The sequence below is a fragment of the Vulpes lagopus genome, chromosome X (genome assembly GCF_018345385.1).
Source record: "Vulpes lagopus strain Blue_001 chromosome X, ASM1834538v1, whole genome shotgun sequence".
Lineage (NCBI taxonomy): Eukaryota > Metazoa > Chordata > Mammalia > Carnivora > Canidae > Vulpes > Vulpes lagopus.
In genome coordinates this window covers 88,346,890-88,368,283 of record NC_054848.1, presented here as the reverse complement: position 1 = coordinate 88,368,283, position 21,394 = coordinate 88,346,890, and the positions used below count along the sequence as shown (strand labels likewise).

At 41.6% G+C, this 21,394-nt stretch overlaps 1 protein-coding gene across 3 annotated transcripts in view; it reads right to left on the bottom strand.

The window, feature by feature from the left end:
- Positions 1–3,391: 3,391 nt before the first annotated feature.
- The window catches only part of PLS3 (plastin 3), an 88,939-nt gene continuing 70,936 nt past the window's right edge, over positions 3,392–21,394 (bottom strand). For all 3 annotated transcript variants that reach the window (XM_041741220.1, XM_041741218.1, XM_041741219.1), the window contains exons 8-17: positions 20,708–20,873; positions 17,640–17,782; positions 14,994–15,089; positions 9,930–10,125; positions 8,869–8,947; positions 7,980–8,094; positions 7,638–7,771; positions 6,549–6,672; positions 6,206–6,330; positions 3,392–4,638 (exon numbers count right to left, since the gene is read on the bottom strand). In XM_041741220.1, coding sequence (XP_041597154.1) covers positions 4,506–4,638; positions 6,206–6,330; positions 6,549–6,672; positions 7,638–7,771; positions 7,980–8,094; positions 8,869–8,947; positions 9,930–10,125; positions 14,994–15,089; positions 17,640–17,782; positions 20,708–20,873 — 1,311 coding nt within the window. In that variant the 3' untranslated portion in view covers positions 3,392–4,505. The remainder of the gene's footprint in view (positions 4,639–6,205; positions 6,331–6,548; positions 6,673–7,637; positions 7,772–7,979; positions 8,095–8,868; positions 8,948–9,929; positions 10,126–14,993; positions 15,090–17,639; positions 17,783–20,707; positions 20,874–21,394) is intronic.

The following is a 21,394-nucleotide window of genomic DNA, read 5'->3' as shown; positions in this document are numbered from 1 at the left end:
CCAAACTTATCAGAGACTAATCATCATTTCACATTGGGGATTTTTTAAAAATATTTATTTATTTATTTATTCTTGAGAGACACAGAGAGAGAGAGAGAGACAGGGAGAGACACAGGCAGAGGAAGAAGCCGGCTCCATGCAGGGAGCCCAATGCAGGACTCAATCTCAGGTCTCCAGGATCATGCCCTGCACTGAAGGTGGCGCTAACCGCTCAGCCACCTGGGCTGCCCACATTGGGGATTTTGCTATGACCACCACCACCACCTGTAACTTGTACACGTTCTGTCTACCACTGTCAAAATGCACACTTTCTGACTTTGTGCTCCTACCTGATACAAACTCCTGCTGTTATATTTTACTTTGTGTTAAGTGTTTGTGTCCCTGATACACAACTAGAGTGCTCAAGAAAAAGTATGTGTTTCATTCATCTTATACAAGCCTTAGAGTGGGTCTCTATATTGTTTATTAATGAAAAATAGTTTAACAGTAGCCTGAACAGAAAATACAACTTTGAAAACTTTTCCATCCTCGGTAAGTACGTTGAATAAAAAGTGGTGAAAGAGGAAGACTAAAGTCCTAGGTTCTTCACTGAGGGACATTTCATAAAGTGAACAAGATCTGAAAAATTTGGGGTGCTTAGGTGGCTCAGTTGGTTAACCTTTGGACTCTTGGTTTCTGCTCAGGTCATGATCTTAGGGTCATGAGATCAAGCCCTGCAGCAGGCTGCACGCTCAGCAGAGTCTGCTTGAGATTCTCTCTCCCCCTCTCCCTTTGCCTTCTGCTCCCACTTTCATGTGTGCATGCTCTCTCAAAATAAATAAATCTTTAAAAAAAAAAAATCTGAACAATTCCTCCTGAGTCACTGCAGTTCCTAACACCTGGTGTTGAATGGTTTTATACAAAAAATCTTGCGCAAATACTGTTTCCCAGTATGTGGTTGTCGTCTGCATTAATTTTTTAAAATGATTTTATTTATTTATTCATGAGAGACACACAGAGAGAGGCAGAGACACAGGCAGAGGGAGAAGCAGGCTCCATGCAGGGAGCCCAGTGTGGGACTCGATCCCGGGACTCCAGGATCAAACCCTGGGCTGAAGGCGGTGCTAAACCACTGGGCCACCTGGGCTGTCCGAGATCTACCCTCTTAATAAATTTTTAGATTGGAAGAAAACATTTGCAGATGACATACGTGATTGTAGAAAATCCCAAAGAATTTACCAAAAAACCTCACTCCAAAGCAAAGGAAATACTTAGGTATAAACTTTAAGTGTATGGACTTGGGGCACCTGGGTGGCTCAGTGGTTGAGTTTCTTCCTTCGGCCCAGGGCGTGATCCTGGGGTTCTGGGGTTGAGTCCCACATCGGGCTCCCCACGGGAAGCCTGCTTCTCCCTCTGCCTGTCCTGTGTCTCTGCTTCTCTGTGTAGAGACACAGAGAATAAATGAATAATCTTTTTTTAAAAAAAAGGCTACTAAAAAAAAGACAAGAAAAGCAGTTCTTGGTTTCAATTGCATAACCCTCAATTTGAGAATCAGCATTCCCTTTTAATGTTCATTGGCTAATCAGTTTTTGAATTGGATAATCAATTCTTTTGCCCATTTTTCTTTTTAATATTTTCTTTTTAAGTTATCTTGACACCCAGAGTGGAGCTCGAACTCACAACCCGAGATCGACAGGATCCCTGGGTGGCTCAGGGGTTGAGCGTCTGCCTTCGGCTCAGGATGTGATCCTGGAGTTCCAGGATCGAGTCCCACAGCAGGCTCCCTCCATGGAGCCTGCCTCTCTCTCTGTGTCTCTCATGAATAAATAATAAAATCTTAAAAAAAAAAAAAAGAAAAAACCCAAGATCGAAAGTTGCACACTCTACTGACTGAGCCAGCCAGGCACCCCTACCCATTTTCTAATTAAATCTTTTCTTTAGCAGAAGACAGGTCTTAAGCGGGGTTTATCCTTACCAGGTACTCTGGTATATGTTTGCAGAAGACTTGCCTTTTATTTATTCATTAAAGCTGTCTTTATATTAAGAAAATTAACCTATCATATGGGCAGTATGGACCAAATGTTTGTCTCCCCCAAATCTTATCTCCCAGGTGATAGTATTAGGAGGTGGGGCTCTTAGGAGGTGCTTAGGTCATGAGAGTGCAGCAGCCCTCGTGAATGGGATTAGTGCCCTTCTTAGAGACCCCACAGAGCTCTCTCACCAACCCCATGTGACGTTACAAGCTAGAAGATGCCTTCTATGAACCAGGAGACAGGCCCTTACCACGCTGCCAATCTGCTGGCACCTCAATCTTGGCCTTCCCAGATTGCACAACTGTGAGAAATAAATTCGTGGTCTATAGGCTATCTAGTCTGTATTTTGTTTTAGTAGCCCAAAGGGACTAAGGCAATGGGACCAAACTGCCCCCCTCCACCTGGTCATCTATATTTTGACTGTGCTTATTGTATTTATTTGTACAAGTTTTTTTTTTTTTTTTTGCAAAAGCAGAATTGTCACGTTTTTATTTTTTTAAAAAGATTTGATTTATTCATGAGATTCAGAGAGAGAGAGAGGCAGAGACACAGGCAGAGGGAGAAGCAGGCTCCATGCAGGGAGCCTGACGTGGGACTCGATCCGGGGACTCCAGGATCACGCCCTGGGCCAAAGGCAGGCGCTCAATCGCTGAGCCACCCAGGTGTCCCACGTTTTTTATTCTTTTATGTCTTTGGGGTTTGTATTATACTCAGAAAAATCTTTCTTACTTGAGCTATACAGTATTTTACACTGTCACCATGCAGTTCATCAAAGGACTGTATTACACATTACTCATTTACACAAATCCTTAAAATGGTACCATGAACCACTTGCCGTCAACTAGGGGTGATTCTGCCCCACAGGGGACATTTGGCCACGTCTAGAGACATATTTGTTCCACATACTGGGGCTGTGCTACTGACACCTAAGGGGTAGAGGCCACAGAGCCCAGCTAAACCACCTGCAATACACAGGACAGCCCCTTCCGGCTCCAGCAAGGAATTATCTAGCTCCAAATGGCGATGGTGAGAAGGTTAAGAAAACCTGCCATAAACAATCTCCCCTCACTGGTTATTTGGATCCCTCATTGTTTAGGTCTTCTGTATATCACAGAACATTGAAAAGATTGAGTGAGATGGGAAAGAAGGAAAAAGGGAGGAACGGATAAGGAAATTCTGGTAAATTGGAGAAAACCCTCTGAAGCCCACTGGGACTCTCCTTAATTCAGTCCCTGTAATTCAGCTCCAAAAGCTTAAATTGAACAACCGTCACTTTGTACAGTACACCAGAAAAAGAGAATACGGGGGGGGGGGGGGGGCGCGGAATCTGGCAGACATTACTGGCAAACCACGAAGGGGTAGAAACATGCAGAGACTAATGATTATGTAAATGCCTTTATTTGAACTAATGCATTGCTACCAGATTACATCACTTTTCAGAGTTAGCGTAACATTATGATCTCAGAAAGTACAGCAAACAGCTTGACAAAGCAAGAGTACATTAAGTTTTACATATGTATTTTTATTTTTTAATGACCTCATCTCCTTGTTTTAGGTGTAAAATTAGAAAATTTATGGTATGCTTAGCATGCTTGGCCTATGTATCCTGTCCACGTTCTGAGCACACTCTCTCCTCAAAAGTGTCATATTCAACAGCATTTTCAATCTAAAGAGAGAGTTTGATGATACAGGTTTTAAAACAAATAAGCATATATTGAACCAAGTCTTTTAAGACCAAATATGTCAACTGTTTACAGCTTGGGTGTGAGAGGGCAGATGCAAAATCAAGGAACACTTTTCCTCTACCTATAATGTATGGTTTTTACGTACTTGAAGACCCCTTAAAAAAAGTAGCAAAATCAGCAGTCTTATTTAATGTAATCAAAATATCCTTAAATGTACAAAAAAGATCACGTAGAAAGAATACTGTAAAAAGATACTGATTTTAAGAATAAAAGAATACGAAAAGCTTCTATTACCTTCTGCACAGCCAGTTACTTCTGCCAATTTTCAGTACTACAAAGATAAGCGAAGGATACTCCTGTCCAAATACCCTCTGGCCACAGCTCTCAAACAAGAACTAGCATCCTGGATGGAAAGCAAACTTATGGTCTAATGATATTCATATCGAATCATCTAAGCAAGTCCCAAGAGGTGGACATTCTAAGGGGTGGGGGGAAGATACACAGAAATGACAATACAGCAATGGGAAAAGTCAAGGCCAGCGATGTAGGAGGCGGGAGTAAATGATTTGGCCATGAGTGCATTTCAGGTGTGCCTGACAAATCCGACTTTGACTCCGGGAAAGAGGAGGTGTTTCCATTAAAACTCTTTCCCCTGTGAGTTCTCAAGATGAGGAGTCTTGTGAATCACAACTATGAGTCCTTTGAATGACCAACGGTTCCTTAAGCCATGAGCACTGCACCTGGGAAGAGCTGACCTGCTAATCATACACCTGGGAGCAAGGCTGTTTTTTATTTCCACGGGTGATTTTTACACCCTCTTCATCCCCCTGCCCATCAAGCATGCAAACACGGTCATGACCATCTTGGGCTTTACTTCCACAAGGTCTTCGGGGAGAGCATACACCCTGGCTCCAATTCTTCTAGCCATGGACACGGCGTACCTATTGGCAACAAAAATCAAGATGAACCCCTTGCTAGCCAAGGACAGGAGATGAGACATCTGTTTCCTCTTATAAAAGCATTTGGCTGGGATGTGAAACTTTCACATTGAAACTTCAAATTGGGATGGTTTACTTTTTGTTGGTTTCTGTTTTGTTTTGGCGGTCACTCTTGAGTGACATCCCATTTCTAAGCTCTGCTGTTTGGGACTGATTTTATTCACCCCTCTTCTGCAAGGAGAATTACTTTTGGAGCATTGACATGATATGAAGATGAGAAAAAATACATACAATTATCCAGATCAGCCGTACAGTCAGTGTTGATATGTTCATTGAGCACATTGAGTTCATCCGTTAATAGGATAACGGATGCTCTCATGTGATCTTAAAGATGAGGGGTGGAAGACTATGTCACATGTCTGATTCCAAGCTGCTCTGGGAGATGCAGTGCAATCTTCCACGCAGTCAAAGGAGGGGAAAGAATTTGGAAGGTATGTGGACAGAGTGGTCAGAACAAGGAAGACAAAAGGTCCACAAAATAAGGGAGGAAAGAACTTTTGTGTCCAGCTCAGGAAATCGGAAGGAGCATACTACAATTAATACACAAGACATTTCTAGGGGTTTTGTAACACAAATTTGTAAAGATGATCAAGTTTCTGAAAAAGGAAGTTTTTCAGTGGGCTGATTTTCAATGTATGCTAATCAAGCTTTCATGGGTTGCCTAGAAAACCAGGTCTCACAGTCTAGGTCTTTGGTGAAGAAGGGAATTGACAGGTGGAAAGGCCCTTCTCCATATTGCTGAAATGCAGACAACTTCCAAAGCACAGTGTCAGTGGCAGGTTAAGCATCCTGCTCATTTAGGAAGCAAGATAATAAACTCAACATATAAAAAAAATAATAATAAAAAAATAAACTCAACATATGTAGGAAAGGTGATCTGTGCATGGTAAAAAAAAAAAAAAAAAAAAAAAAGACAGCCGTAAATAATGTGTTTCAAAAGAAAGCGTGAGGGCATCCCTGGGTGGTGCAGCGGTTTGGCGCCTGCCTTTGGCCCAGGGCGCGATCCTGGAGACCCGGGATCGAATCCCACGTCGGGCTCCCGGTGCATGGAGCCTGCTTCTCCCTCTGCCTATGTCTCTGCCTCTCTCTCTCTCTCTCTCTCTCTGTGACTATCATAAATAAATAAATAAATAAAATTAAAAAAAAAAAAAGAAAGCGTGAGGCAGAAGAATATTCTTAGCTCATTTTCTCCTTGTTGGAAGTTCGTGTAGCTGAGCTGCATTAAAAACACAAACTGTAGTATTTCGGTAATTCCCTAAAGCAACAGCTGATCGAGCCCCTACTATGTCAGACGCGATGCTAGGCTTTTAGATATTTAATTCATTGCCAAATCTCTCAGCTAAGTATTACTGCTCACATCTTTACCGATGATGAGTCTGGGGCTCCAAGGTTTCCCTCAGGTGATACCGTTCTTACATGGTAGGACCTGAGCGAGAACGCAGATCTGTCTGGCTACAAAGCCTGTGCTCTTGCCAGGACATTAATCGTCAGTACCATTGGTGTCTCTTACTTGGCATTATTGTGCTTGTCATCCTCTGTCAGGTTGCCGCTCTTAACAAGGTCATAGTTTATGCAGCCCGGCTGGATGGCGTCAATTAAGTCCACAACTGCCAAACTGGAGCTGATCGTCTTGTCCTAGTGTCAAAGGACAATACATCCGAGAGTTTAAGTTTGTACAGACTGGCGTGGGGTTACTCATATAAGGTTGCCATACGCCCCGCCCGTGAGTGATGGGGGTCTTGCCATCAGCACAACGCAAATTCACGCCGACAAACCAACCAAAGGCTCTCCTTCCAAATGACTGACACTTCCTAGCAACCCTAATGGTTAAGAGTCAAATGTGCAACTCTTACCTTGAAACTCTGAATAGAAGTTGATTTTCCAGCTTCAGCCAATGTTCTGTTCACCCAGCTTACAATGATGTCATCATTAGCTTTCTGCCCATCTCCAAGGTCTTCCAGAACATTAAGGGTGTATCTAAACAAAGAAAGGGAAGATGAGGTTTGAAAATCTACTTCATGAGAAAAGAAATGCGGACAATAGAAAGGTGCTTTCCCTTCAATTTCTTTTCTTCCATCCTTAGGTTTGAAAGACTAAAGATTTCAGGGGAAGAAATTCTCTCTCTCTCTCTCTCTCTCTCTCTCTCTCTATATATATATATATATATATATACACACACACACACACACATATATTTATATATATAAATAATATATATTATATATAAATAAAAAATAGATATAAATTTTAAAAAATATATAAAATCATTCAAGTAGCAGTGGCTCACCACTGATTGGCCCTTTGCAGGTGGTGCTGGTGCGGGGGTTTCAGAGCTTTCCCAAGCGAGCTCAGCAGTCTAGCAGGTACCTTCTCTGTACTAGTCCAACAGTGACAATGACTGTAAAGCAGCTGTGCTTTGGCTGGTCCTCAACCATAATGAATGCTTTTCGGCATTCCAGTTGAGAGATCTTTTTCAAATGGATACATGGACTGTTCAGAATTTTTTGCTGTATTTTTATTGGCTGACACTAAACGGGGCTCACATTTACGGGCCAGGCTTCCTATTAAAGTCAGGAAATGGGCAGCCCGGGTGGCTCAGCGATTTAGTGCTGCCTTCAGCCCAGGGTATGATCCCGGAGACCCGGGATCGTGTCCCACATCAGGCTCCTGCATGGAGCCTGCTTCTCCTTCTGCCTGTGTCTCTGCCTCTCTCTCTCTCTATGTCTATCATGAATAAATAAAAAAGATAATAAAAAAAAAATAAAGTCAGGAAACGTTCATGGCTCTGCGGCCTGACTTTCCAGGAACATCCCTGCGAACATCCAGCATCTCTCCAACTGCAAACCTCTCGTGGTCTCCGACACGCCTGCCAGACACTAACATGGACCGAGTCATAGACTGTTAGGCCCGTGGGGCTTCAGCAGGTCCCGCTGTGCACCTACCTTCTCATCAGCTGCCAGACTAAAGCTAATGTCAGCGTTTGGTTTCCATCATTCAGGTCTTGCCCTCCGATCCCAACCAAGGAGAATTTGGCAGGATGCTTCCCCAGTTCAACAGCGTAGTTGCAGTTTTCTAGCTGGAAACCCACAAAGAGTAAATCGGTGAGGATTTTTCGTGTGTTTCAGCTGCACGTGCGCTCGGTGCCCCGAGCTTGACCCATCAAAATCAGTAAGAGATGGTTCCTGTTCTCCAGAAGCTCAGATTCACGAGTTTTCCCGACAAAAGAAACAAACGGAGCATAAAAATGGCCTGTAACAAATGTATGCAGCAACTTAATGATCTACCTTTTTCATGTTGGCTCCGAGTTTCGGGTATGGAGGCTTATTAACCTTATTCCAGTCGACAGGAACTTTAATTCGTTCATACAACTGTAAGATTACCAGGGCATCTTGCAGGTCACTAAAGATTTAAAAATCATTTAATCAGTGTTTTCAGACAGCTGAGCCTTTGTTTCCTTAAAAACAATAACAGTACGCCAACTAAAACATAAAATCACAGATAATACCCAAGGCTCATATTTTCTAACAGTTTGTCCTAAAGATAGAGCTAACACCATCTCATTTGCTTAAAATACTTATTGAGGGCTTCTGGTTGGCAAGGTAGTATTCTAGAAGCTGGGCACACAGGACAAAAATCCCTGGCCTTACACTAGAGTCAGACACAGAGAAAGACAATAAACAAGTATATGGATAAATAGATAATTTGATTCGGGGATGTATATAACTGCTATGAAGATAACAAGAACCAGGGTTAGGGTGGCAGAGTGTTAGGTGGTGGTCAGGGTCTGAATTAGTGGCTTGAATATAGTAAGGGAGTAAGGCATTAGAGGCAGAAAAGAATATTCCAGGCTGAGAGAACAGTGAGTACAACAGCCTCAAGACATCATGGATGGTCTACTTAAGGCATTCCCCGGTCTCTGTTTAAAGATATGAAGGATCTATTCCGTAGGGGGTTAGAAAGACATTCATACATTCTTTCACTTATCGATCATGTAAAGAAAGAAGCTGGGCTTCTGTGTATTTGGAAAATGATAATGGATGTCACCATTCAGCACTTCCAGTCAAAGTAACCAGTGTAAACTGACATCTGGAAAATGTTCAGAGCTGTAGTTCTTTCTGGGACATCCATTCACAATGTTCCTGACTGCTTAAGATAATAGTATAAAAGGCTTACGCATAGAGATGGTTTACATGGGGATTAACTCCAAGAGAATTCATCCAGTTACGGAAGGTTCTTTCTTCACGAGTTTCTCCTATTAAGAATATTCACAAAGTTTATATATTAATTAAACACCTTGTATATGTGCATATAATATCAATTCATGGGTAAGATTATTTCATTTTCTTCGGTACAGATCTAGAGGTTTTCTCCAGTATGAATCTCTAAACATTCTCTCTAGATACAGGCTTATTTTTAAAATATTTTTTGAATTTATTTTAAAATCAAAGAATACATTATAACCAGCTACACAATTTAGAGGTCTATGAATTTTTTAAACATTTATTTATTCATGAGAGACAGAGAGAGAGAGAGAGAGAGAGAGAGAGAGAGAGGGGCAGAGACACAGGCAGAGGGAGAAGCAGGCTCCATGCAGGGAGCCCGACATGGGACTCGATCCCGGTTCTCCAGGATCAGGCTTTGGGCTAAAGGTGGCACTAAACTGTTGAGCCACCGGGCTGCTCCGGTCTATGAATTTTTTATGATCTCTTCCCCCTTCTAATGCTTCCCCAGTATCTCCCCAAATCCTTATACCTCAAAAGCAACTGATATTATCAGTTTTACATTAAAAAATTTTTTTGTGATCAAAAAAAAATTTTTTTTGGGAGGGGTGGTCATATGAACTCTCTATACTCATGAATTTACGTCTTCCCTCTACACATTTATAAATTCTAAGCTACACACGAGTACTCCTTTTCCATGCCTATATTAAAGCAACAAATTGCGTGAAACCTGAAAGCATAACATTTAAAGATTTTATAGTACTGCCAGGGATGCCAAGGAATGACTGTTATATTTGTTCATTTTGAACCTTCTACTTCATGCATATATAATCTGGTATCATTCCTTTCTGTCAGCTGCCACTTTTTACTCAGCCCTTGGGTCTACTTCCAGCAGATATTTGCTAAAGGAAAGTGGAGAAGGAAACTTATTCAGTCAAAATCCTGGAATCACCACGTCCTCTGTATTTCTAGTCTGTAGACCCACACATTAGAATGTGAGAAACCTTCAATTACCTTCCAGTAAAGTCCAGTCAATATCCTGGTTCTCCGGCTTGGTTAGTGCTGGGTATTTATTAAACAGGTTAGCCACAAAGGCTAAGTTCAGTTTGGGGTTTCCACTGACCACATCAGCAGGGGTAACAAACTGTCTGCAACCTAACTTGTCAGCCTGTTGAAGCATACTCTCGGCTCTCTTCAAATCATCTGTTTCCTGTTGAAGTAAAATAAGAAGGCATCTTTTAAAAGGCTATACTAAAAATATAGAAATGTTTCCCTACAATGATAGGCTGGATATACAATTCGACTTTCTCTTAGCCAACATATGGTGCTTATTATAAAATTGTTTTGAATGCAACAGCAAAAAAAGTTGGCCGAATTTGACTGCAGTACCTCAAAAACACCCTAGGTGGCACCAGATCGCTTAGCTCAGTATAAAACCTTTCATTGAATTGGGATTATTATGTCACTCTTGCAACAACTCCTCAAAAAGCTAAAACTGTTTAACGTTTCAATTGGACCCTAAATAGGGTGGGAGACAGAGAAATTGTGAGAAAATATTTTAAAAATAATAATCAAGAATAGCAGTTTCCAAGAATTTAATTTCAGGTTTAAAATGCATATTTCAAATAGTAGTTTTCTTTAGTAGTAATAGCAATAGTAGTGCAAAGAATTTTTGTTTTTTTGGTCACTGTTTGTTTTTTAAAAGATTTTATTTATTCATTCATGAAAGACACAGAGAGAGAAGCAGAGACATAGGCAGAGGAGAAGCAGGTTCCCCATGGGGAGCCTGATGTGGGACTCAATACCCGGGACTCCAGGATCACACCCAGAGCCAAAGGCAGATACTCAACCACTGAGCCACTGAGGCGTCCCTGGTCATTGTTTGTTTAACTTTTCCACCCAGGCAGATGCGGAGTTGCTCATTTCTGTAAAGAATACTTACCTCCAACTAATTCCTATGACTCCTCACTTGTAACCTTCTCTACCCTTACCCCATTCTATTTTCTCCCCTCTGGAAAGTCAAGTGCCCAGCTCTGGATTTTTCTTTTTAAAGGTTTTATTTATTCATGAGAGACCCAGAGAGAGGCAGAGAGATGCAGGCAGAGGGAGAGGCAGGCTCCCCATGGGGAGCCCTATGTGGGACTCGATCCCAGGACCCCGGGATCCTGACCTGAGCAAAAGGCTCAACCACTGAGCCACCACTGAGCCACTGGGGTGTTCCTACCCCACCTCCCACTCTGGATTAACACAGGGGTTGGTGAAGAATTTAAGTTATCCAATCATTTCAGCCCAATGTCAAAAACACAGTTTCTCAGGCACCTACTACTCCCACCTCCCAAGGCTACAAGTGAAAACCCTGGAGCCGCAGGAAGAACAGTGGCTTTTGGATCTTCTGTTTCTGGTGACCTACACTTATAAAAGAACAGAGTGGCACACTGGGACGTTACTACATCTACCCGCTACAGTTTTGCCCCAGGACAAACATAAGCACTTCTGTGGAACAGTGTCATGTGAGAAAGGGGTTTATAATCTTGTGGGGAAAGGAGAGATAAAGGTAAATGAAGCTTGAGGAATGTTACATTTATTTATTATTTAAAGATTTTATTTATTTGAGAGAGAGAGAGATAATGAGAGAGATAGCAAGAGAGCTCACAAGAAGGGAGGAGAGGGAGAAGCAAGCTTCCTGCTGAGCAAGGAGCCTGATGTGGGGCTTGATCCCAGGACCCCAGAACCATGACCTGAGCTGGAAGCAGAGGCTTAACCGACTGAGCCACCCAGGCGCCTCTGAAGGTTACTTTTAAAGTAAACTTGCCCAGCATGTACAATTTGACAGTCTTAACTTTGTCTTCAATGGGTGATGCTATTTTTAATTAGTTTAAGAACACCCCCCCCCCATTAAAAAAAAAGATTTTATTTATTTAAGAGAGAGAGCAAGAGCTCAAGCAGGGGGAGGGGCAGAGAGAGAGGGAGAAGCCGACTCCCCCCTGAGCAAGGAGCCTGATGTGGGCTCTATCCCAGGACCCTGAGATTGACCTTAGCTGAAGGGAGACGCTTAACCAACTAAGCCACCCAGGAGCCCTTTTAATTATGTTTTTTAACCTCCAGTGAGGTGCCTTGGTTGTAGAGGACTCCAGAACAATGTGTATTTATTGTGCTATGCTTGTTACCTTTTGCAGAACAATCCATAAGCCTCCAGCAGCTGGGCAATTGAGTAGTATTCAACCCTTTCTTCAGGGTTCTCTCTGAGCACAGTGATTTCCTCTCATAGAGCCTATTTTATTTCTTGTAACCTGTCCGTTATTACTTTCATATTGTTTGCTTTATGCTATTTGCCAGCTTATTTTAAAATCCTTTCTTTAGGGCAGCCCGGGTGGCTCAGCGGTTCAGCGCTGTCTTCAGTCCAGGGCCTGTTCCTGGGGATCCGGGATCGAGTCCCACTTCAGGCTCCCTGCATGGAGCCTGCTGCTCCCTCTGCCTGTGTCTCTGCCGGCCTCTCTCTCTCTCTCTCTCTGTCTCTCATGAATAAATAAATAAAATCTTAAAAAAAAAAATCCTTTCTTTGTGGATCATCTTGGCATTCCTAACTGGAATATAAGGAAGCTTTAAAATAGGAATAAAAATATTTTAAATAGTCAAATATAAAATAGTGAAATAAAAAAATAATCAAATAAAAATATGTATATGCCAAAATAACTTCAGCCCCTACCCCACACCACATTTGAAGTTAACCCCAAACATACTATATTTCTAAATGTAAAGCCTCTAACTATAAAACCTCTAGGAAAAAACGTAGGAAGAAATATTTGTGACCTTTTTAGGCTAAAATTTCTTAGACACAAGATCAAAGCATGATCCATAAAAGAAAAAAAATGACTAAATCTGACTTGGCTAAAATTAAGAACGTCTGTTCTTTGAAAAACATTTGAGAGAAAATATTTGCAAGTCACATATCCAATCAAGGACTCGTGTCAAAAATATGTAAAAACACTCAAAACTTGCTAATAAGAAAACAAATAATGCAATGCAAAGTGGGCAAAATGTTTGAACAGCAACAAAACATAGATGGCAAATAACCACATAAAAAATGTTCAACATCACATGTCATCATGGAAATACAAATTAAAACCACAATGCCAGATCATTCCGCACCTGATAGAATGATTCAAGTTAAAAGGACTAACCATACTAGAGTGTTAGTGAGGGTGTGGATGAACTGGGACTTTTACATACTGCCGATAGCAATGTAAAATGGTGCAACCACTTTGTTTTTTGTTTTTTTTTTTTAATTTTTATTTATTTATGATAGTCACAGAGAGAGAGAGAGAGAGGCAGAGACACAGGCAGAGGGAGAAGCAGGCTCCATGAACCGGGAGCCTGACGTGGGATTCGATCCCGGGTCTCCAGGATCGCGCCCTGGGCCAAAGGCAGGCGCCAAACTGCTGCGCCACCCAGGGATCCCATGGTGCAACCACTTTGGAAAGTGAATTGGCCACTTCCTAAAAAAGTTAAACATACACATACCTTACTACTCAGCCATTTCACTCTTGGGTATTTACAAGGAGAAACGAATGCATATATTTATACAAAGAGTTCTATTTGAATGTTCATAGCAGCTATATTTGTAATAGCCCCAAACTGTAAACAATCCAAATGTTCATCAACACGTGCATGTGTAAACAAATTGTGGTATATCCATTCACCAGAATAGAATTCACAAATAAAAAAGGAAAGCATTTTATGATACATGTGACAACATGAATTAGTCTCAAAATAATTATGCTGAGTGAAAGAAGCTAGATGCAAAAGGAATACATACTGTAGGGGTCTGTTTACATAAAACTCACAAAAATTCAAACTAATGTAAGGGGAAAGAAAGCAAATCAATGGTTGCTTGGGATGGGGGAGTATGGGATGGGGGCAGGAAGGCATTACAAAGGACCATGAGAAAACCTGACGTGATCCTGGATATATAAAAATCAATCATCAATCAGGCCCTAAGGAAGGTAATAAGGCTGAAAAAGATGAAGGACACTGACCAATAAGGAAAAAGTCCGAAAAAAAAAAAAAAAGGTCCCTGCTGAGCAGAGAGCCCAATGTGAGGCTCGTCTCAGAACTCCAGGATCATGGCCTGGGCCGAAGGCAGATGGTTTAACTGACTGAATCACCAGGTGCCCCGAGACAGACAAAATTAACCATCATTTTTTGCCTCAACAAGAATGTTTCATGATCAACCAGGGAAGACTGAATGGAGAAGAGGTGAATCAGAATCAGTTAGTATATTGGTGCCATTTACGCGGGCATAAGGTCACTCGGCTAGCCTTCCCAGACAGCTCTTGAGTGCACAGGATGGCTCCTCATCCATACCAAGTGACCCAAACAAAGAGTTCAGTTCTGTTAAGGGCAGTGTAAGTGGTTTAGCCAGTGTAATCTACTCAATCTGACTGCATAATAGTCTAGAAATATGGATTTTCTAAATTAGTACAGTGCATTCTGTAACTAACGGGTCCAAAGAACAAACCAGTGGATCCTAGAAACCTGAGACTAGATTGTCTAGTCCAACTCCTTACTTTATGGATGAGCAGAGTGAGATCCAATTTGGGGAAGAAATCTGCTCAAGGTCACTGAACAAATGAATGATGTGACCAGGGAACATGGTCCATGAGTGAGTCCCTAAATTGGATTTCAGGGATCAGCAGTTTGTAAACACATATTCACGTTACTCTCAACACAGGAACATTAGAGATGCATATATGCATATCTAGTCATTAAATCTCTCACTGTGATTATAATCCAAACAATTGGAAAAGGTTAGTTCTCACCACTTATTTCCCCACCCTTGCTTTGAATATTCTATGCAATCAATAGAAGCCAACAGAGCCATCATTATGGAACTCACTAATAAACTATCAAACCAAAGCTAATCTTTCTGCCTTTGATTTATACCCACAGCAATAAATTTTAAAATAATGCTCAAAATTTTCAACACCATTACGTGCAATTACAAAAATTCTTGTTATTTAGAATAAATTGGCACTATTTTTGCAAGACTGTAGAATTCAAGTGAACACCTATACTTACGTTGAAACCTGACATGTTAATATCTATCCGCGGTTCACCTTCCTTTTGTCCTTTTGGTGCAATTTGATTGAGAAGATGGAAATAGGCTTTGGAATCCTACAAATGAATTGAAAATCTCAGTGAGATCACATTGACAAAGAATGAATATATCCCATTGTCCTATGTGTGGAAGGATATTTGCATTAGATTTTGTGAGAATATATACATGGCACAAATCTCTGTCTTCTAATCTAACAGATCTTTCCCCCAGAAAAGTCCATCTATCTGGCCTAATGTCTGCCTCAAATACAGATAACTGGATTTTATCATGACTCTACAATTGATTAATATTACCAATATAATGATGCTAGTAAACAGGTAACTAGTTCTGTACCTTCACTGAATTACTGAAGTCAATAAGCTTGGTAGATAAAACAGGCAAGAAAAGAAAGTAGGAGCAGAAATCCAGGAAGCATAGGGAAAGAGAAAATAAACAAGTTATGTCATTACAAAACACGATATATACCACAACCTATGGAGAAGAGATTAGTTATGTTAAAGATGTATTTAATTGTAAATTTAAACGACATTTTTAAAATGAGTAACACTTGAGCTGGTGAGATAACATTTAACTCTGTATAACCTGAATATAGTTAACCAAACAAGTTTGGTTGTCTGCTCAGCATGGAGTCCCAGGTGGGGCTCAAATCTCATGACCCTGAGCTAAGATCAAGAGTTGGACGCTTAACTGACTGAGCCACCCAGGCATCCCTGAAGATTTTTTGGTTTTTAAGCTCCTGAACTCATTCATTGTTTGAATGTTTTTACTTGGGATCCCAATACCTAGAAGTGGTACTACTCATATGGGGGTAGGCTGGGTGAATTCAGGCTGTGTGGACACTCAACTGCACCAGTGCAAACACTTAAGAAGAGTCTTCAACACACATGTCAAGTAAGCTTCTGCCTTTAGGGGGCTGAAACTGGAGGCTTTGACTCCTTAATCCTGTTATATTGGAAGATGACCTTCCTAGCGGCAGTCCGTTTCTATTACTGAACCTTGACAATCCAGATGGGCTATAAAGGAATGTTCCTCCTAGTAAACTCTAGTAGATTATGTGTGTGTCCCAATCCCCTGGGGGAAGTCGTTCAATATGCACACCACCCGGTCCAGCCCCAAACCTATCAAATATGAATCTCTGGGAGATGCATCTTATATAAGCTACCTGAGTGAGTTTGATACATAATGCCAGAAATGATTCTAAGAACGGGGAAAAGCAGGTGAGTGAAATTCACTTCAGAGCAATTCATGAAATGCAAACCCAGATCCCATCACTGGCCAGCACAGGATCTGCCTCCCTATAATGGGGCATTACCATCGAGAAAATGCTTTCGCTTACTATCTCTTCCTAATGGTACATAAATCATAATCGAATCCTATGCACTTGAGAAGGATGGGTAAAGAGCAGACCCAGCAGTGTCTTTACTACCCTGAAAAGGGCTTCAGAGGTGCCACTGAACTTGAAGCATAGATAAACTGGAAGCCTTTTTTCACATTACTGTACAATCATTTGCTTTTTAAAAAGATTCAAGGCAGGCTCCATTTTTTTAAAAACAATTATTTTCTTTTGTACATTTCAAATAGGTTCCAGAACTGAAAATCCATTTAAGACTGGCTTTCAAGAACACATCTAGTGCATAAAGCAGAAACATACTGGCCAAGCATATTGTGTAGGTTAAAAGATGGGGTGGGTGGGGGCCTACTGGTCTCATAATTTGGGAGCTATCCTTAATTTTCCCTGAGGAAATCAGTAATGCAAATATCCCACGACTTCCTCTCGCCGCTGAACACATTGATAGGATCACGGACTGCTGTTTCCATAGCCCTGTGGGTCAGTGACATCCGGTGAAGATCCTTCAATTTGCTCCCTGTGTCCCAACACTTGGATTTTGGAGAAAGTCAGTTAATGAGAACTCTGTGAGGTTTTTGCTATGATAATTTCGGCCCCCTCTCTCTGGGAAGTTAGAGCAACCTGTGGCAAAGAAATGTTGCCAACGCCTCCTTCCTCTGCTCGTTTTTTCCTTATTGCTCGTGCGCAGTAAATGTAACACAAGAAATATTATCAGGTCTTTGATGTGCCAGGTATTGTGGCTAGAGGGGGGGCTTTAGTAGGAGGGTGCTAGGGCCGGCGCTGAGGTAGGAGATGCAGCCATGTGTATATAAGAGCTCATCGCCACCCTCATGAACTCAATGTCTAAAGGTAGGAGCAAACAATAGAAGCAAAGACAAATAAGAAAGGGGAAGGGGAATCTTGGGGCCCTTTCTTGGTCTTCTAGGATTTACTAACAGGTACCCTGAGGTCTGGGAAAGGAAGGCAAGTAGGAAGGGAACGGCCGTGGCCCACCCTTAGATACTCCATGGTTAACAGGTGACAGAATAAAGTGTTAGGACTGTAATACTTTGCTCCTTTCCCCCAGAAGGAAAGCTAGGCTTGGTGCTTGTACTCCTAAGGTTTCATCTCTCCTGAAAATCTACATCAAATCGAGGGCCAGCAAGGCCTGGTGACAAACTGGCAGGATGTTCCCTCTGTCAGCGGGGAGGAAGTCACCCACGGCATCCACAATACTCCCCCCTCCCCCGGAAAGCGTGATGGTTCCTTGCCCTGTTACCTTGATGTCAGCACTAAAGTTGTTGATTTTTTGCCAGCCCGAGTTTTCCAAGTGAAAGTTTGCCCATCTGAGCAGAAGCTCTTCCGGAGACAATTTCATAAGCTCCTCCAAAGTCTCACCATCTCTAAGTAAGGCAGCCAAGGCTATAAGAAAAAAAACAACCACCATAATATATGACAATGGTCATTACAAGTTCATTCGGTCTTTTGACATTCTGTTAGGTAACAGAGGTGCAGTAACACATATGACCTAGTTCCTCGTTTTTAGGTGCTGATAGTCTAACAACAGACATATATTAGTAGATAATCATACAATGATTTGATAAAGACACTATGTCATGAGAATGCATAGCAAATATTATCACACTATAATTTATTTTCTTTATTGGTCTTCACGTTCCAAATGGTAATTAAGTTACAGTTTTTAGGGACGCCTGGGTGGCTCAGCGGTTGAGTGTCTGCCTTCATTCAGCTCAGGGCATAATCCCGGGTCCAGGGATCAAGTCCCACATCGAGTCCTGCATTAGGCTCCCTACTAGAAGCCTGCTTCTCCCTCTACCTATGTCTCAGTCTCTCTGTTTCTCATGAATAAATAAATAAGATCTTTAAAAAAGAATTACAGTTTTTAAACATTTTATGTCACAAGTTTACCTAAATTGTTTTTTTTTTTTTTAAGATTTTATTTATTTGAGAGAGAGAGAGAGAGTAAGCAGGGGAAAGAGTAGAGGGAAGGGACAAGTGGACTCCCCACTGAGCGCAAAGCCTGTCTTGAGGCTTAGTCCCATGACCCTGAGATCATGACCTGAGCTGAAATCCAGACAGATGCTCAACCGACTGAGCCATCCAGGTGCCCCCTAAATTGTCCTTTTTAAATCATATTAAAATCAGAGATTTGGGAGAGAATGTTTAAAATGGTAGAGCCTTTATACCTCACTTTTTGACTAAAGGAGTATAGAGACACTACGGTAATATTTAAGTATAATTAATTGACTCGAAGGGGTAAATCTATTTTTTAAAGTATTTTTATTTTTTAATTTTTAAAAAAATTTTATTTATTTATTCATAGACACACATACACACAGAGAGAGAGGCAGAGACACAGACAGAGGGAGAAGCGGCTCCATGCAGGGCAGCCACCAGGGCTGCCCAGTATTTTTATTTTTTAATCTCTCCCCCCAACGTGGGGCTTAAACTCCCAACCTGAGATCAATAGTCCCACATTCTACTGACTGAGCCAGCCAGGTGTCCTGGGTTAAATCTCTTTTTTAAAGGGATATAATTTTACTTTACAGTTTCTTTTTTATTTTTTCTAAAGATTTATTTATTTATTCATGAGAGACACACAGAGAGAAGCAGAGACATAGGCAGAGGGAGAAGCAGGCTCCCTGTGGGGAGTACAATGTGGGACTCGATCCCAGGACCCCAGGATCAAGACCTGAGCCAAAGGCAGATGCTCAACCACTGAGCCACTAGGTGCCCCTACTTTACATTTTCTATAGCATCTAACATGTAAAAGCTGCTCAATTATGCTGAATTGAATGTGTAGGAGAAGCCAAGCGTTTCAGGTAAGTTATTCCCTCAGGTAATAGGTAGAAGTGGAGGTGCCTCCACAGCGAACTGTCTAAATTTTAGCACTGTTTCAGGAATGAGTTGTGTAGTCCTGATGCTATAATTACCTCCCGTGAAATAAAAGGAGGTCCAGATTGAATGAGCACACTGACACTGCCTGATTTCTGAAGAGATCTAACACCTTCAGGGCAGCCCAGGTGGTTCAGCAGTTTAGCGCCGCCTTCAGTCCAGGGCCTGATCCTGGAGACTGGAGATGGAGTCCCACGTCGGGCTCCCTGCATGGAGCCTGCTTCTCCCTCTGCCTGTGTTTCTGCCTCTCTCTCTCTGTGTCTCTCACGAATAAATAAATAAAATCTTTAAAAAAAAAAAACAAAAAAAACCTAACACCTTCATCAGGCAAATTTCATCTTTCGCAGACTCTGCCTTATGCCACATCATTTTGACCCTGAGGGATTTAAGTGAGGGCAGGGCCAGCAAGTCGCTTGTCCAGGACCCTTCCTTTTGCTCCTCATCTCCACCAAGTCAAAGGCTAGAAAGGATCGAATAGCCTGACATCTATGTATCTGAGACCTTGTCAAAGACAAGCCATTTGATGTATTACACAAGCCAATGTAATGTCATTTTGCTGTCCCCTTTTCCTCTTTGAACAGACTTCATGTTCTTTAACAAGACAAACACCACCATGAAGAAGGCTAGCAATGAGAGTCACAGTATTTGTTCAAACAGGTACCTGTGAGCAGATGCAAAGAGCAAGAGTGATAGTCTCAAAAGTGCAAAAAAAGTCTTATCATGGATAAATGTGCAAAATAATACTGCTGACGGACATTCTGGGGCCTTGGGAGTCCTGAGAACCTCAAATAGATGTTCCCCAGAGGTAACTAGGATTGAGAGAGTGATTTCTGGAATAAAATAGGAATATCTGGAGCGGTGTTTACTGTTTTTAAGCTTTATAGGCAGAGGATCATGTAGTAGCACCTAGGACACACAGCAATCGAACTGTGTATGGCTATACATTCTACAAATCCATGATGTGATATAAAACCCCATGCTGTAAGAAGTTGAGGAAATCTTGTGACCATAAAGGGTGGGTTAGAATAGTTTGAAGAGGTTTCAATCTGCGATAGAATATAAAAGATATTCAAAATAATAGGAGATGGTGCACATTGGTAGAGCTGGGGGTGGAGGATGGGGTGGGAATTGTGGAGGCAGATTAGGAAAGAACAGATACCCAGTCTGGGGGCCTCGAGAATGTTCCACAAACTCTCTGCGTGCGCTTTTGTGTCTTTACTGTAAAACAAATTCTAAAGTACCAGGCAAATGTGAATTACTACTAAAGAAGAAAAGTCATAATTAGACTGTTTCCCAGGATAACACTATAGCATTACCTTCTTTTAATTCTAGTTATCATCTAATCACCTCAATTAAGTGAAAGCATGACAGCCTGCATGACCAGGAAAAAATAACCAATAAACATCTTTCAAGATGACTGTGTTCCATTACCTTCATTCCTGCTTAATTCAATGTCGGCGAACAAACCGATCTTAATGATCTGCCAGAGGAGTCCCAGAACCAGATGGGGTTTCCCAGCCCGCAAATCCTCTGCACCGATGTTCACAACGTGACACCCAATGGCAGAAGCGGAGTTCAGGGCCAAGTTCAAGTTTTCCTGCAAGACAGCCAATGTACACATTAGCTTCTTGACCTTTCCATTTTTTTTAGGAGTCGACTCCCTTTACTGAAAATAATGCTCAATGAGGAAATTAATTTCAGCCACACATGATCCACAGAAAACAAATTCCAGACAACAAACTCCAGACTTTGGTGTTAAAAAACCAAGCATAGCTAAAACAAGTCTCAGCCTTATTATTGTTACTGTCTTTTCCAGAATTCTGTGGGAAATTAACTTGGTATTTTTATGTGGTTTCTTTTGAAGTACACTGACACTGTCATGAAAAGAAAAGGCTGAGAGTGACTCGAGTCAGGATATCCGTGTGGGTTAAGTGTTGTAGTTCTTTCTTTTTTTCTTTTTAAAGATTTTACTTTTAAGCAATCTCTATACCTCACATGGGACTTGTACTTACAACCCTGAAATCAAGAGTCACATGCTTTACTGACTGAGCCAACCGGGTGCCCCAAGAGTCATATTTCTTAAAATGCCTAAATGAGAGGTCTATTCCGAATTTGTCC